The sequence below is a fragment of the Theropithecus gelada genome, chromosome 15 (genome assembly GCF_003255815.1).
Source record: "Theropithecus gelada isolate Dixy chromosome 15, Tgel_1.0, whole genome shotgun sequence".
Classification (NCBI taxonomy): Eukaryota; Metazoa; Chordata; class Mammalia; order Primates; family Cercopithecidae; genus Theropithecus; species Theropithecus gelada.
In genome coordinates, this window is record NC_037683.1 from 109,595,193 (window position 1) to 109,610,297 (window position 15,105).

At 45.5% G+C, this 15,105-nt stretch overlaps 2 protein-coding genes across 2 annotated transcripts in view; both read left to right on the plus strand.

Moving 5' to 3' along the window:
• SLC35D2 (solute carrier family 35 member D2) overlaps nucleotides 1-2,048 on the plus strand; it is a 75,052-nt gene extending 73,004 nt beyond the window's left edge. Inside the window, exon 13 of the transcript XR_003116031.1 lies at nucleotides 1,705-2,048. The gene's annotated coding sequence lies outside the window, so the exon portion shown is untranslated. The remainder of the gene's footprint in view (nucleotides 1-1,704) is intronic.
• Nucleotides 2,049-14,662: 12,614 nt separating this feature from the next.
• HSD17B3 (hydroxysteroid 17-beta dehydrogenase 3) overlaps nucleotides 14,663-15,105 on the plus strand; it is a 53,746-nt gene continuing 53,303 nt past the window's right edge. Inside the window, exon 1 of the mRNA XM_025358897.1 lies at nucleotides 14,663-14,882. Coding sequence (XP_025214682.1) covers nucleotides 14,729-14,882 — 154 coding nt within the window. The 5' untranslated portion in view covers nucleotides 14,663-14,728. The remainder of the gene's footprint in view (nucleotides 14,883-15,105) is intronic.

A 15,105-nucleotide genomic window follows, 5' to 3' on the forward strand; every position in this document is an offset into this window, starting at 1 on the left:
TTTTTTTTTTTTTTTTTTTTTTTTTTTTTTTTTTGGAGATAGAGTCTTGCTCTGTCGCCCAGGCTGGTGTGCAATGGCGCGATCTCAGCTCACTGCAACCTCTGCCTCCCGGGTTCAAGGGATTCTCCTGCCTCAGCCTCCTGAGTAGCTGGGATTACAGGCATGTGCCACCATGCCTGGCTAAGTTTTGTATTTTTAGCAGAGATGGGGTTTCACCATGTTGGCCAGGCTGGTCTTGAACTCCTGACCTCAAATGATCCACCCGCCTCAGCCTCCCACAGTGCTGAGATTACAGCTGTGAGCCACCGCGCCCGGCCTGGACCATCCTTTAAGTAGTAGGGGACTTTAACCTGGAGTTCATGGACAAGATTTAGTGAGCTGGTGCACACAGCTGGGGAAAGAATACATCCGGATTTTCCCTAACCTCTAACCAACATTTAGCATTTCTTTCCATTCGAATGTAGGAGAAACCACAGTAGTATTAGCTGTACCTGTGACTTTGTTACCAATAGAATTAAAGATATTTTCATATTACATTATGGGTTTCACAGAAAAACCATTTATACCCTACTTGTCATTTACTAGTTGTTAGACTCTCCATTAGTTCTTGTTATTTAATATGTTCATAAAGAGGCATATTTTTAGTACATCACATTAAAAAATAGTGTATATCTGGTTTTTGGTAATTGGTTTCCTCTATGATTCTATGTATTTAATTTTGTGCATTTAAAAATATTATTCAAAGGAGGCTGTGACTAGACTGCCATTGTGGTCCATAGTATAAAAGAAAAATAAGGATCTAGCTAGGTGCGGTGGCCCACACCTGTAATCCCAGCACTTGGGGAGGCCAAGGTGGGTGAATCACAAGATCAGGAGATCGAGACCATTCTGGAGAACACGGTGAAACCCCGTCTCTACTAAAAATACAAAAAATTAACCAGGCATGGTGGTGAGCACCTGTAGTCCCAGCTACTTGGGAGGCTGAGGCAGAAGAATGGCATGAACCTGGGAGGCAGAGCTTGCAGTGAGCTGACATTGTGCCACTGCACTCCAGCCTGGGCAACAGAGTGAGACTCTGTCTCAAAAAAAAAAAAAAAAAAAAAAAAAGTCTGTGAAGGCGGGCACAATGGTTCATATCTACAATCCTAGCATTTCGGAAGGCCAAGGCAGGCGGATTGCTTGAGCCCAGGAGTTTGAGAGCAGCCTGGGCAACATAGTGAGACCTCCATCTCTACCACAAAGTACAAACATTAGCCAGGCATGGTGGCACAGCTACTTAGGAGGCTGAGGTGGGAGGACAGCTTGACTTTGGGAGGTTGAGGTTGCAGTGAGCCATGATTGCAGTGAGCCATGACTGCAGTGAGCCATGATTGCAGTGAACCATGATTGCAGTGAGCCATGATTGCAGTGAGCCATGACCGCACCACTGCACTTCAGCCTGGGGGAGAGAGTAAGAGTTGTCTTAAAAAAAAAAAAGTCTATGAAAAGGTCAGATCGCAGCGTGAGGAGTCCTGTGGACTCATTCTTCTGTGAAACAAGCAAAGCTGGCAAAAACTACAAAAAGACAAGTAATTAAAGTCTCCAGGCATTATAAGAGCAAATGAGGAAACACTGATTCAGGTAAACCTACTAACACTTGGTAAAAACAATAAGAGGCTGTGGCATTTGAGACTGGACCCCACCCCTCTCTTTTCCTTCTCCCAGCATGGCTTGGTGGAAGCTCTGCCTCAGTGGGGCATAGCCAAAAGGGGTCATTCTCTTTTCAGTTCCTAATCAAGGGCTACTGGATCCAACTGGGAGGAGCAGACCACCAGAATTTCTCATCCCATCTAAGTTGAAGATGCTATTGTTTAAAATTTTAATTTAATGCAATGTTAAGTTCTGGGATACACGTGCAGGACATGCAGGTTTGTTATACAGGTAAATGTGTGCCGTGGTGGTTTGCTGCATGGAACAACCTATCACCTAGGTGTCAAGCCCCACCTGCATTAGCTATTTATCCTGATGCTCTCCCTCCCCCACCCCCCTAACAGGCCCCAGTGTGTGTTGCTCCTCTCCCTGTGTCCATGTATTCTCATTGTTCAGCTCCCACTTATAAGTGAAAACATGCAGTGTTTGGTATTCTGTTCCTGCGTTAGTTTGCTGAGGATAACGGCTTCTAGCTCCATCCACGTCCCTGCAATGGACATGATCTCATTCCTTTTGATGGCTGCATAGTATTCCGTGGTGTCTATGTACCATGTTTTCTTTATCCAGTCTATCATTGATGGGCATTTGGGTTGATTCCATGTCTTCGCTATTGTGAAAAGTGCTGTAATGAACATATACATGCCTGTATCTTTATTTTTAAAAAAAATTTTTTTTTGAGACAGAGTCTCGCTCTGTCACCCAGGCTGGAGTGCAGTGGCCAGATCTCAGCTCACTGCAAGCTCCGCCTCCCGGGTTTACGCGATTCTCCTGCCTCAACCTCCCAAGTAGCTGGGACTTCAGGTGCCTGCCACCTCGCCCAGCTAGTTTTTTGTATTTTTTTTAGTAGAGATGGGGTTTCACCGTGTTAGCCAGGATCTCAATCTCCTGACCTCGTGATCCGCCCATCTCGGCCTCCCAAAGTGCTGGGATTACAGGCTTGAGCCACCGCGCCTGGCCAAAAATCTTTTTTTAAAGACAGGGTCTGGCTCTGTTGCCCAGGCAGGAGTGCAGGGGCATGATCTCAGCTCACTGCAACCACTGCCTCCCAGGCTCAAGTGATCTGTACTCCTCAGCCCCCTGAGTAGCTGAGACCACAGGGACACATCACTATGCCTGGCTAATTTTTGTCTTTTTAGTAGAGATGGGATCTTTCTATGTTGCCTAGGCTGGCCTCAAGTGATCCTCCCACCTTGGCCTCCCAAAGTGCTGTGATTACAGGTGTGAACCACCATGCCCAGTCAGAGATGCTCAATTCCTGGTGAGTGCAGCTGAGGGGCTAGGGCCCTCTCTACCAAGCCCCTATCCATAAGATGCAGGCTCTACCTCAAGTACAGCAGGCCACAAATACTGGGGTCCCAATACCCTTGCCCCAGCTGACTTGGAAGGCTGTTCCATGCTGGGGAGAGATGAGCTGGCAAGACCAGAGGCCACCACCCTGCCCAGCACCCAGAGGAGTGGCTCAGAGGTCGTCCAGGGGAGACGCAGCCTGTGCAGTAAAGAATTCAATCTTGCCCAAAAAGATGTCTGGTCTTCGCCCTAAGCTTCTTGGAATATCATGCCAAATAGGAGTGTCTTTGTTTGCCTGGGGACCTTGGGTCACATGAGATAGTCTAACAATGTGATTTCAGATGGGGACTGGCCACACCAGAAAGACCAAGAATGTGGTTTAGGGTGAAGGCTTTTGGTGATACCTGCAGAGTCTGGAAACAGAGATCAGCCATGTGGGCAATCAGTGATGTTGATGTAATGAAGCCCCAGTAAAAACTCTGAACACTGAGGCTTGATTGAGTTTCCCGGGTTGGCAATGCTCTATGTGTGCTGTCCTGTCACACACTGTTGCTGGAAAGGTAATGATGTGTGTGGATTCTATGAGAGAAGACAATGGAGGCTCTACGTTTGGCACTTCCCCACGCACTGTCCAATCCAGTGCTCTTCTTGGCCCATTTTAATCTGTATTCTTTCCTCATAATAAACTGTAACCACAAGTATAACAGCTTTCTGTGAGGTCTGTGAGTCCTACCAAATGATCAAAACTGAGGTTGGTTTTGAGAACTCCTCAAACTTGCAGCTAGTATCAGAAGTGAGGGTGGTCCCGTGGGGGCTGTGTGCCCTTAAACATTGCAGTTGCCCAAATTAACACAAAGTCCGTAAGAAAAAAGAGCTCCAGGGCACTCCTTAAAGAAACTGACTTTACTTGAAGCAGAATGTGGGGAAATTGTGTGCCTAAGAGACTCTTGATAATGATGCCTCTCTTAATTAAGAGCAACAAGCTAAATCATAGTCCAGCTGGTTCTCCAGGGGGAACCAGGGAAAGAGACAGCAAAGAGGAGCTCTCATGGAGTCAACAAACCTCAGAGTCTGGCCTCAATAACTACCCCTGCCAGAATTTAATTGGATCAGACTGCTGGGCAATTTATGCCCCAGGGCACTATCAAAAATAAAGCAATCAGCTGGTAATTGGGGCCTGATGGACCCTGGTAATACCAAATCAAGCAGACGGCTGAAGATAGAAATCAGGGAAAGAGGCAAAGAGAACCCCCTTAAACCCAGTGTCACTGCAGGGACACAGTGTGCAACTCAAGCCTCACCCTCCAAGTAGTGACACCAAAAGGGAAAACGGACTTTACTAAAGTATTCTGGTGTGTAGCCAAGTCACAAAATAAACGAAACAACCAAACCAAGCTCCAGGGAGAAGGGAGGGGGAACAGTATCCAGAGTTCCTGCAATATATTACCTAAAATGTCCAGGTTCAACACAAAAGTAGAAGACATTCAGAGAAACATGAAAGTGTGACCCATAAAAGCAGGCAACAGAAACAGCTTATAAGAGGGACCAGGTGTATTTAACAGACAAAACTTCATTATAAATAAGTTCAAAGAACCAAAGTACAAATGATTAAATACTTGAAGGAAGGTATGAAGACAATGTTTCATCAAACAGGGAAATCAAAAAGTGAAAGTAATAAAAAAGAACAAAATAGATATTCTGGAGTTGAAAAGTACAAAACCAAAATCATGCATTTTGGGGGCTTAACAGTGAATCTGAACCTACAGAAGAAAGAATCTGTGAATTTGAAGAGAGATCAATAGAGATTATTCAGTTTAAAGATCAGAGAAAATAGAATGAAGAAAAATGAAAAGAAAGCACATCAACATTTGCATAATTGGAGGGGCAGAAGGAGAAGAAAATGAGAAAAGTATTTAAAAAATTGAATAATGGGTAAAAACTTCCTAAATCTGATGAAAAACATGAATCCACACTTCTAAGAAACTCAACAAACTCCACAGACAAATGCAAAGAGATCCACATCCAGACACTGATGTAAAAATACTGAAAGTCAAATACACAGAGAAAATCTTGGGAATAGGAAGAGAAAAACTATTCATCCCTTACAAAAGAACCCCAATAAGATTAACAGCTGACTTTTTTTTATTATTATTTTTTGAGACAGAGTCTTGCTCTGTCGCCCAGGCTGGAGTGCAGTGGCGCCATCTCGGCTCACTGCAAGCTCCGCCTCCCGGGTTCCCGCCGTTCTCCTGCCTCAGCCTCCCAAGCAGCTGGGACTACAGGCGCCGCCACCATGCCCGGCTAATTTTTTGTATTTTTAGTAGAGACGGTGTTTCACCGTGTTAGCCAGGATGATCTTGATCTCCTGACCTTGTGATCCACCCGCCTTGGCCTCCCAAAGTGCTGGGATTACAGGCGTGAGCCACAGTGCCCCGCCTAACAGCTGACTTCTCATCGGAAGCAGTGGAGTCCAGAAGGCAGTGGAATAACATTCAAAGTACTGAAAAGAAAGGCCATGAAAAAGAATAGAGTGTTTTATAGGCATGATATGAAGCCTAACTGACTTCATTATGCACATTTAGTGACATGGTGTGGCTGTGTCCCCACCCAAATCTCATCTTGAATTGTAGCTCCCATAATTCCCATGTGTCATGGGCGGGACCTGGTGGGAGGTAATTGAATCATGGGGGTGGGTCTTTCTCGTGCTGCTCTCATGATAGTCAGTACGTCTCACGAGATGTGATGGTTTTATAAAGCGGAGTTCCCCCACACATGCTCTCTTGCCTGCCACCATGTAAGACGTGACTTTGCTCCTCCTTCACCTCCTGCCAGGATTGCGAGGCCTCCCCAGCCATTAAGCCTCTTTCCTTTATAAGTTACCCAGTCTCGGTTATATCTTTATCAGCAGCGTGAGAACAGACTACTACACTTAGGAATACTGCTGTATCTGTCATGCCCTCATATAGAAGAGCAGACAAAGAGTTACATAAGAAACACAGTCATATTCAACTCCTCCCTCCACCCCAGGATCTGAGAAAACCCTGTTCATTAACTCAGTGATATCAGTAAAGTCCTAGAAACCATGTTCTAAACATAAATATTCCTCTTATATATTTTAGTTTTAATAATGAGGTTTATAAGCTCTGGTAACTGTATGCATTTGGAAGCAAAATGGCTCACAATGCTCTGATCGGCACAGTTCAGTAAGACTTTCTGTACTGAGGGATGTTTAAATCTGTGCTGTTCAACACGTGTGGTCATTGACCACCTGGAATGGCTAGTGCAACTGAAGAGCTGAATTTTAAATTAAATGAAATCAAATTAAAATTTAACCACAGATGGCCAGTGGTTAGTGATTTGGATAACACAGCTCCGGCAGCTCCAAAACCTCTTTCTTTTCCTCTGGTTATCTTTCTCGAGTAAACTATGTAGCTTATTTTGTGTGGTGAATCTTAGTTTAATAAACATTTTCAATATAGATAAGAATAAATTACCCTGAAAAGAATAGAGAGAAACATTAGTAAGCACTTGCTACAAAAAAGCTTGTTGCTATTTGGCTTTTAACTGATTCTGGCACAGAAAGACACTGTGATTCCTAAAGAGGAATTTATGCCCATAAAGCTGGCTCTAAAAACTCTAAATTGAGTAGAACAAGGCCCGGTACACGTGGGTACAGAAAAATCCCTGTTGAATGAATGAGTAGACCATATAATCAAAGGGCAAGCCTCACATTGTTCTTGTTTTTCTTCAATTTCTCTTGACATAAAATGTAAATGAAGGTGAAGTTCTCTCTTCCTAAGTAAACTAAACTTGGAACATTCATGAGAGTTTATTTCACAGGGTGTGGTTCCCTGCTCTCTTCTTCTTTGTCCATCCACATGCTCACCCCTGGCATGACAGAGCCTGCATATTAGCAAGATAGAGTTGGGTTTGTGTGTAGGTTGTTTGCGAATGGGGACTTCATAGGATAGGGACAGCTAGCAATGGTGAGCTGAACGGAGGCCAACCGGGCCCTGAAAGGTAGCTGGATGGGAGCAAGAAGCAAGCATTTACCCCGTCTTCTAGACTCCCAGGGTGTTATTGATCAGCTGGTAGAAGGGCTCTTTTTACTGACGGGCTGAGACTGCACACCCTTTCTGCCATTGCTGGCCCCTCACAACCATAGAAATGATCGATCCCCCAGGTTTTGTTAAATGTGATCACGTCTGCAATAGCAATACTGTTAATGACAACTACCATTTACTGCGTCCCCGTTCTGTGAGATCCCAAAATAGGAACCAATCCCGTAGCACTCTCCTCCGGGGCCTTCCCACTCTTTCAACCCCAGCACCCCCGGTTAGTGCTCCCTCAGTCCGATGCTTTGAAAACTTTCCAAACATGAAATCGTACTTGTGCACAATCTATATTTTGTATTTGTCAAAACTGTGTGATTCCCATTTAGAATTTCTGGTTGACATGAGACAGCTGATGGTACTAACCAGCTGACGGCGGTTAATTCTAGTCGAAAGCACGGAATGTTGATGACTGTCTTAATCCTTACAGCTTTGGGATACAAAAGTCTTCTGAAAACCTGACTTCTGGGGGATGCTGAAAATGACTTGAGGATGGCCATTCTTGTTTTCAGGAACTCTCTAGTGATTTGGGAACTTTCGTTTGGAACAATTCTTCTAGACTGAGTCGTTCTTGCATTTTCATCTCAAACTTGGAGTACTGGCTTGAAGAGCAGGGTGGATGGGGTCCCCTTGGCAGTTGCATAAGATCACCCAGTCCTCGTGCATTTTACCTAGGAAACCAACCAAGGAAGCTGCTGACATCGGGGTGGCTGGGCTTTTCCAAAGGTGCCATTATTCTCCTGTTGTGATGGCACAGGTGGGCAGCAGTTGTGTGATGGCAGCCTCTGGAATCAGATGGCCTGGGGCCACGTCCTAGTTTTAAAAAGCAGCTTGACCAAGGTATTATTTAAATATCTTAAAGTCCAGCAATTGTAAGTGTACAGTTTAATGACCTGGGGGTTAATGTATGGAGCTGTGCAACCATCACCCCAATACAGTTTTAGAACATTTCCACGACCCCCAAAACCTTCCCCTTCCCCATGCCCTCACCCAGCCTCAGGCGAGCACTGGCCTGCTGTGTGTGGAGTGTATTTCAGAAAGCCTCTGCTGTTTCATCTCCACCACGGAGGCACGGAGGACAGCCTCAGTTCCACCGCATCCTCACGAACGCTGCATGCGAGCCTGATGCTCTATTTACTAGTTTATGTGTCTGTAGTATTTTACTCATTCAATTGACATTTCTAATAACGTATGAGGTTACACATTCCACACATTTGCGTACTAGTTGTATTTCTTCATTTAATTTTCTGTCCATGTCTTTTTTTTTTTTTGAGATGGGGTCTCACTCTGTTGGCCAGGCTGGAGTGCAGTGGCGCGATCTCGGTTCACTGCAACCTCTGCCTCCCGGGTTCAAGCAATTCTCCTGCCTCAGCCTCCCAAGTAGCTGGGATTATAGGCGCCTGCCACCACACCAGGCTAATTTTTTGTATTTTTATTAGACACAGGGTTTCACCGTGTTGTCTAGGCTGGTCTTGAACTCCTGACCTCGTGATTTGCCTGCCTCAGCCTCCCAAAGTGCTGGGATTACAGGCATAAGCCACCGCGCCTGGCCAATTTTCTGCTCATATCTTTTACTTCAAGATGTTCCTTGACCTTTGAGTTGCTCCCTTATGTCCTGCATATAAGGCCCTGTTTGGACCCATATCAAGCTAGGTTTTCTGACTTTATGTGTTTTCTCAGTGCTGCCAGCTTTTCCATATTTGTTCTTGCCTCTGCTCCTCCTACCTTTACCATAGTGTTGTGGAGAGGGTACTCAGTGAACTTGGTTATTGAGTTCTGTTCACTGTCTCCGCACCCCCTTCAATCCCAGCCCCACTGCCCCGCCAAGTACATGCACACCGCACTTAACTAAGTTAATTCACCTCCTTAATCTGAAGCCTCAGACCTTTTATCCACAGGCTCTTGGAGGGCTGCAGATGTGTTTTATTTTGTCTATGCAGTGTTAACATGGTTTTGGAGTCTGTTGCTTTATATTCCAGTTGTTATTTTCATAACAGTTTTTATAAAAATGGAGAAATGTCATATTAGAAACTGGACTTTTTCATCACTTAAAAAAAAAAAATCACAATGTGCCAGCTAGGCCAGAGTTCCACAGGACAGCTGGAGCTGGGTGGAGTGGACAGTTTTGGTTTCATCACGTTCTCCACGTTCCCTGTTCTCTACGTCCCGTGAGCGAAGGCTCAGGGTCGGTCTCTATTCTTCAGGGTGTTTGTAGCATCATTTCCTAAAGTAGAGTTGAGAGGAAAGCAAGAAAATAAAAGCTAAATCAAGAGAGACAAGATTTCAAAGACAATGAAAGAGAGTGCATTTGTCTGTGGAAGTGAACATTATACTTGCTCTGTGTCTGTGGGGGAAAGAGCAGCATAAGGCCAGGCATGGTGGCTCAAGCCTGTAATCCCAGCACTTTGGGAGGCTGAGGGGGGCAGATCATGAGGTCAGGAGTTTGAGACCAGCCTGGTCAACAAGGTGAAACCCTGTCTCTACTAAAAATACAAAAATTAGCCAGGCGTGATGACGAGCACCTGTAATCCCAGCTACTCGGGAGGCTCAGGCAGGAGAATTGCTTGAACCCGGGAGGCAGAAGTTGCAGTGAGCTGAGATTGCGCCACTGCACTCCAGCCTGGGTGACACAGTAAGACTGTGTCTCAAAAGGGAAAAAAAAAGTACAGCACAAGGTCCCTGCCCTGTTTCATGGGCTTACATCACTTGCCTTCCACCGTTGTAAGCATCTGAGTTTACGATCCCTGTTTCAGAGACCCAGCTCTCAACTGCTTTTCTCTGCCCAGCGACTATGCAGAGTTGGTAGATGTATGGTAAGAAAATTTTTTTTGGTAACTATTGAGTTTTGAAGATCATGTGTTTAGAAGTTTTACGTTGGCATTAATGTTGTTGCTATAATAGCATCAGTCATTCAGTCGCATTTCTCAAGTGCAGCAGAAGACAACAGCAAACATATGCTGGGGAAATGACATGTCTCCACATTGAAGAATTTAATTTTTAAATGCTCCCATGTACTCTGTGTCCGCTCGGGCTGCTAGAGCAAAATACCACAGACTGAGTGGCTTAAATGGCAGAATTTTTTTCTCACAGTTCTGGAGGCTGAGAAGTCCAAGGTCAAGGTGGTGGCCCACTGGGTTCCTGGTGAGGGCTCTCTTCCCGGCTGATAGACAGGGGTCTGCTTGCTGTGCCCTCATGTGGTGGAGAGAGAGAGACGGAGACCTCTTGTGTCTCTTCTTCTTTTTTTTTGTTTTTTTGAGATGGAGTCTCATTCCATTGCCCATGCTGGGAGTGCAGTGGTGCGATCTTGGCTCACTGTAACCTCTGCCTCCTGGGTTCAAGCAATTCTCATGCCTCAGCCTCCTGAGTAGCCGGGATTACAGGCAGGTGCCACCATGCCTGGCTAATTTTTGTATTTTTAGTAGAGACGGAGTTTCACCATGCTGGCCAGGCTCGTCTAGAACTCCTGACCTCAGGTGATCTGCCCACCTCAGCCTCCCAAAGTGTGGGATTACAGATATGAGCCATGGCACCCAGCCAGTGTCTCTTCATTTAAGGGCATTAATCTTACCATGAAGGCCCCACCGTCATGATCTCATCACCCTCCAAAGGCTCCATCTCCAAATATCATCACGTTGGGGGTTAGGCCTTCAATGTATGAATTTTGACTGGGGCCAGGGGTTGAAGGACACAAGTCATAGCATCTTGTAAATAGAGAAATACACATTTACTCAAAAGCTTTGCTGAATTCACAGTCAGATATTGGTATGTAATTTCTCAATCTATTACATGGGGTTTGATACAGTTTTTGATGCTGAAAAGTAAAAGTGGGGAAATCTTGGTCTGTGACCAAGCACACAGATGAATTACTGCTTACGATTCTGGTAATGGAAGTCTAAATTATCCACCATCCAAAGAATAACTGCAGGACAAAATTTGTTTGAAGTTTCAAGAGAATTTACACGCAGTAAATTGCACAGAGCTTAAGAGTGTACAGCACAGTGAGTCTTCACTAAGGCAGGCCCTTCCGAACACATTGCTCATCAAAATACAGAATATCTTAATCAATCAGAAAAGTTCCCTATGACTCTACCAGCCAATCCCTTCACCTCTGCCAGGCAACCAGTATTCTGATTTTATTTTACTGAAGATTATGTTTGCCTGTTCTTTAACTTCCTATAAATCACATACTATATATGTAGAAGGCAGTTTCTAGAATAGATTTCAATGATCCCCCTGCCCCCTACGTTCACTCCCTTGTGTGATATTTTCCCTTTGAATATGGCGTGGATCAAGGAACTTGCTTCTAATGCACAGAATACAGCTAAGGTGATGGAATGGCCCTTCCGAGATCAGATCACAAGAGTGTGGCTTCTGCCTTCTCTCTCTGTCTCTCTGATTCTTCCCACTGGCTAGATCTGATGAAGCAAGCTGCCCTTGGGAGCTGCCCTGTGAGGAGGCCCACACAGCAAGGAACCAAGGAGGAGCAACCGAATCCTGCAACAAACAAGTGACTGGGCTACTGTCTCCCCAGGTGAGCCTGGAGATGACGGCCACCTGGCTGGACTTTATTGCCACCTGGGAAAGACCTTGAGCCAGAGGACCCGGCTGATCCATGCCTGGATTCCTGACCCACAGAAATCATGAGATAATAAATGGCATTGTTTAGGCGACTAAGTTTTGGGTTAATTTGTTATATAGAATAGATAACCAATGCAGTACTTTTCTATGACTTCTTTTGCTCGACAAAATGTGATTCACCCATGTTTTTGTGGGTAGAAGAAGAGATATTCTCAAAGAGCTTATTAAAAGCAAAAACCTATTACGATAGTCAAAAATTTCAGTATAAGAGAAAGCAGCAACACAGAGAGGTAAATTGAGCACTGAAGCCACATTAGCCCTGCATTTGCTGGATGGGGTGATGGGGAGCTTCGGTGCTGATGGTATGGGACAGAAATGAAGGTCATCTAATAGGTGAACGTTCCATAATGCCGGGGTCCCAAAAGGTTTCTACATCCTCAGGGTAAGCGTGGTCCAGAAGAAACACACTCCCGGACTGCAAGGAAATGCGCCTTGGCACTGAGCGGAGGAGGCGGTGGTGGGTGGAGATGGCCAGAGAACCGTCCTATGGGTTTATCAACACAGGCCAGGGTGGGTTGTCATGGCAGACCAAATTCACTTCACCTGCATAGCTTAGAAAACTATGAATTTAGCCATGAATTTAATTTTCCAAATTGGAAGTTCCTCTAGGTGTCTGGTAGAAGCAAAATCACCTCGTCTGTGGAGGAATACAGCTTCATCAGAAAACCTCAGAGAAATTTCCAAGCACAACGGGATGTGCACAGGTGAAAATTATCAAGCACACGAGGAAACAGGGCACCATGAGTGAGACCTACCAGAGAGAGGAGACAGCAACAGAAAGGCTGATGTAGGTACTGGAATTGTTAAAGCCAGATCACAAGACAATCACGCTGAGGTAAGGAAAGTCAAAATTAAAAATATCTGCATGGAACAGAAAACCATGAGAAGAAAACCTCAGTTTTGCACAAAAGGAACTTTTAGAAATGAAGTTAAGGTCATTAAAATAAAAACCACAATGGGCTGATTTAACAATGATCAGACACACCTGAAGAGATAATCGATGAACATGAAGGACAGAGTGAGCAGGTCGGATTTCTATCTAATCAGAGTTCTGAAACCATCTCTAAATATAGAGAAGGGAAAGACCAAAAACCACATAGAAAAACGGGCAGGAGAGAGAAAATTCACAAAGAAAACAGTGAAAATAGCCCCTAGGCTTATGAAAATCTCTCCAACCTGGCTAATAAGATAATTCAAACTTAAAACGACATTGGATGCTTCTTCTTACCTACTGGGTGGCAAAAGTCCCAAAGCATGACAACATGCTCTACTGCTAAGGCAGCAGGAAAACTAACATGCTCACGTGTTGTTGGCGTGAGCGCAAAATGAAGGCAAATCTGACAATATCTAGCATAAAGACGTATGAATCTATGTTCTGGCCAGAAATTCTGCTTCTAGGGTGAGCGCAAGGCTGTTGATTGCAGCACAGAGTGAGCCGAGAATGAGCACAGGCAGAAATGAGAGAAGGCCAAGGACTGATTCTGTGGCCTCTGCTGGATGACTTCAGCGTCCTGGCTGCCCTTGCTTCAGTTGTCACACCCACGCTCCATCCCACTCCCAAAAGGGCATTTTCCCTCAGCTTTTAAAATTGTGGCCTTTTAAAAGCATAATTCAGAGTATAGAACTCTATTTCCTAAATCTGTGCAACGGCTTCTGGTTGCTCTGAAAGTCCACACTCACCTGTAGGGCGTGGCTCCTCCCTCCTGCTCTGGCCTTTTCCTCCCTTGCTCTCTGTGGCCAGTCCCTCTGGCGTGATCTCGGCTCGCTGCAAGCTCCACCTCCCAGGTTCAAGTGATTCTCCTCCCTCAGCCTCCTGAGTAGCTAAGATTACGGGCTTGCTCCACCACACCCAGCTAATTATTGTATTTTCAGTAGAGATGGGGTTTCACCATATGGGCCAGGATGGTCTCGATCTTCTGACCTCATGATCTGCCTGCCTCAGCCTCCCAAAGTGCTGGGATTACAGGCCTGAGCAACCATGCCCGGACTGTCCTAGTTCTTATTCCTCAAATACACAGATTTTTCTCACTTCCGGCATTGTACTAGCTGTTCCATTAGCCTGGAGGGGGAAACTCACCTTTGCAGAGCTGGTTCCTTTCATTCAAATTTCAACTAAAAATACCACCTTTTCACAGAATTCCTTCCTGAACACCCTCTCTGAAGCATTCCCTGAGTAGCTACTCAAACACGTGGTTCAATAGCGCTTTTTCATAGCACATACATCTTTTTTTTTTTTTTGAGACAGAATCTCGCTCTGTCACCCAGGCTGGAGTGCAATGGTGTGATCTTGGCTCACTGCAACCTCTGCTTCCCACGTTCAAGTGATTCTCCTGCCTTAGCCTCCCAAGTAGCTGGGATTACAGGTGCACACCACCAGGCCTGGCTAATTTTGTATTTTAAGTAGAGATGAGGTTTCACCATGTCGGCCAGGCTGGTCTCGAACTCTTGACCTCATGTGACCCACCTGCCTCGGCTTCCCAAAATGTTGGGATTACGGGCATGAGCCACTGCTCAGCCTGATTATCTTATTTATCTGCTCATCATCTGTCCCCGCTACCAGAATCTAAGCTCCCAACCACAGAGACCCTGTGTGGTCACTATTATCTTCCTAATGCCTTCAAGGGGGGATCACCTGGTAGGCAGCCAACACACAGTGCGAAATACATGAATGAATGCCTCGGATTCCACGTCCTTTTTAAGTTTCCAAATTCAGTGAGGGAACCATGGGCTGCCATTTTATGTCTGTCCAGGCTTTGTTTTTTTCCCTTCATCTCCACCTGTTACTTTTTCACCAGCTCCTCCACAGTAACAAAAGCCTCATTCAAAGGCCTGTGAATCAGAGGATTCTGTAAAGAAGTTACTTTAATCTAGATGCCCCTGACTTGATGGAACACACCCAGTGACTCTGGGAAGAGGATCTGGAGGTCTCCAGAGCAGCGCGGTCCCAGGAGACACGCACAGAGGACCACGGCCAGGGCCGAAACAGTCTGTTCAGTGCAGCCATGGGGGACGTTCTGGAACAGTTCTTCATCCTCACAGGGCTGCTGGTGTGCCTGGCCTGCCTGGTGAAGTGCATGAGATTCTCCAGATGTATTTTACTGAATTACTGGAAAGTTTTGCCAAAGCCTTTCTTGCGGTCAATGGGACAGTGGGCAGGTAAGAGCGTTCTATCTCGTGATTTTTTTTGCTGCTGTTGTTCCTGCTTATTACTATCATTATTATTTTTGAGACAGAGTCTTGCTCTGTCGCCTGGGCTGGAGTGCAATGGCGCGATCTTGGCTCACGGCAGCCTCCACTTCCCAGGTTTAAGCAATTCTCCTGCCTCAGCCTCCCAAGTAGCTGGGATTATATTATAGGCACCTGTCACCACACCTGGCTA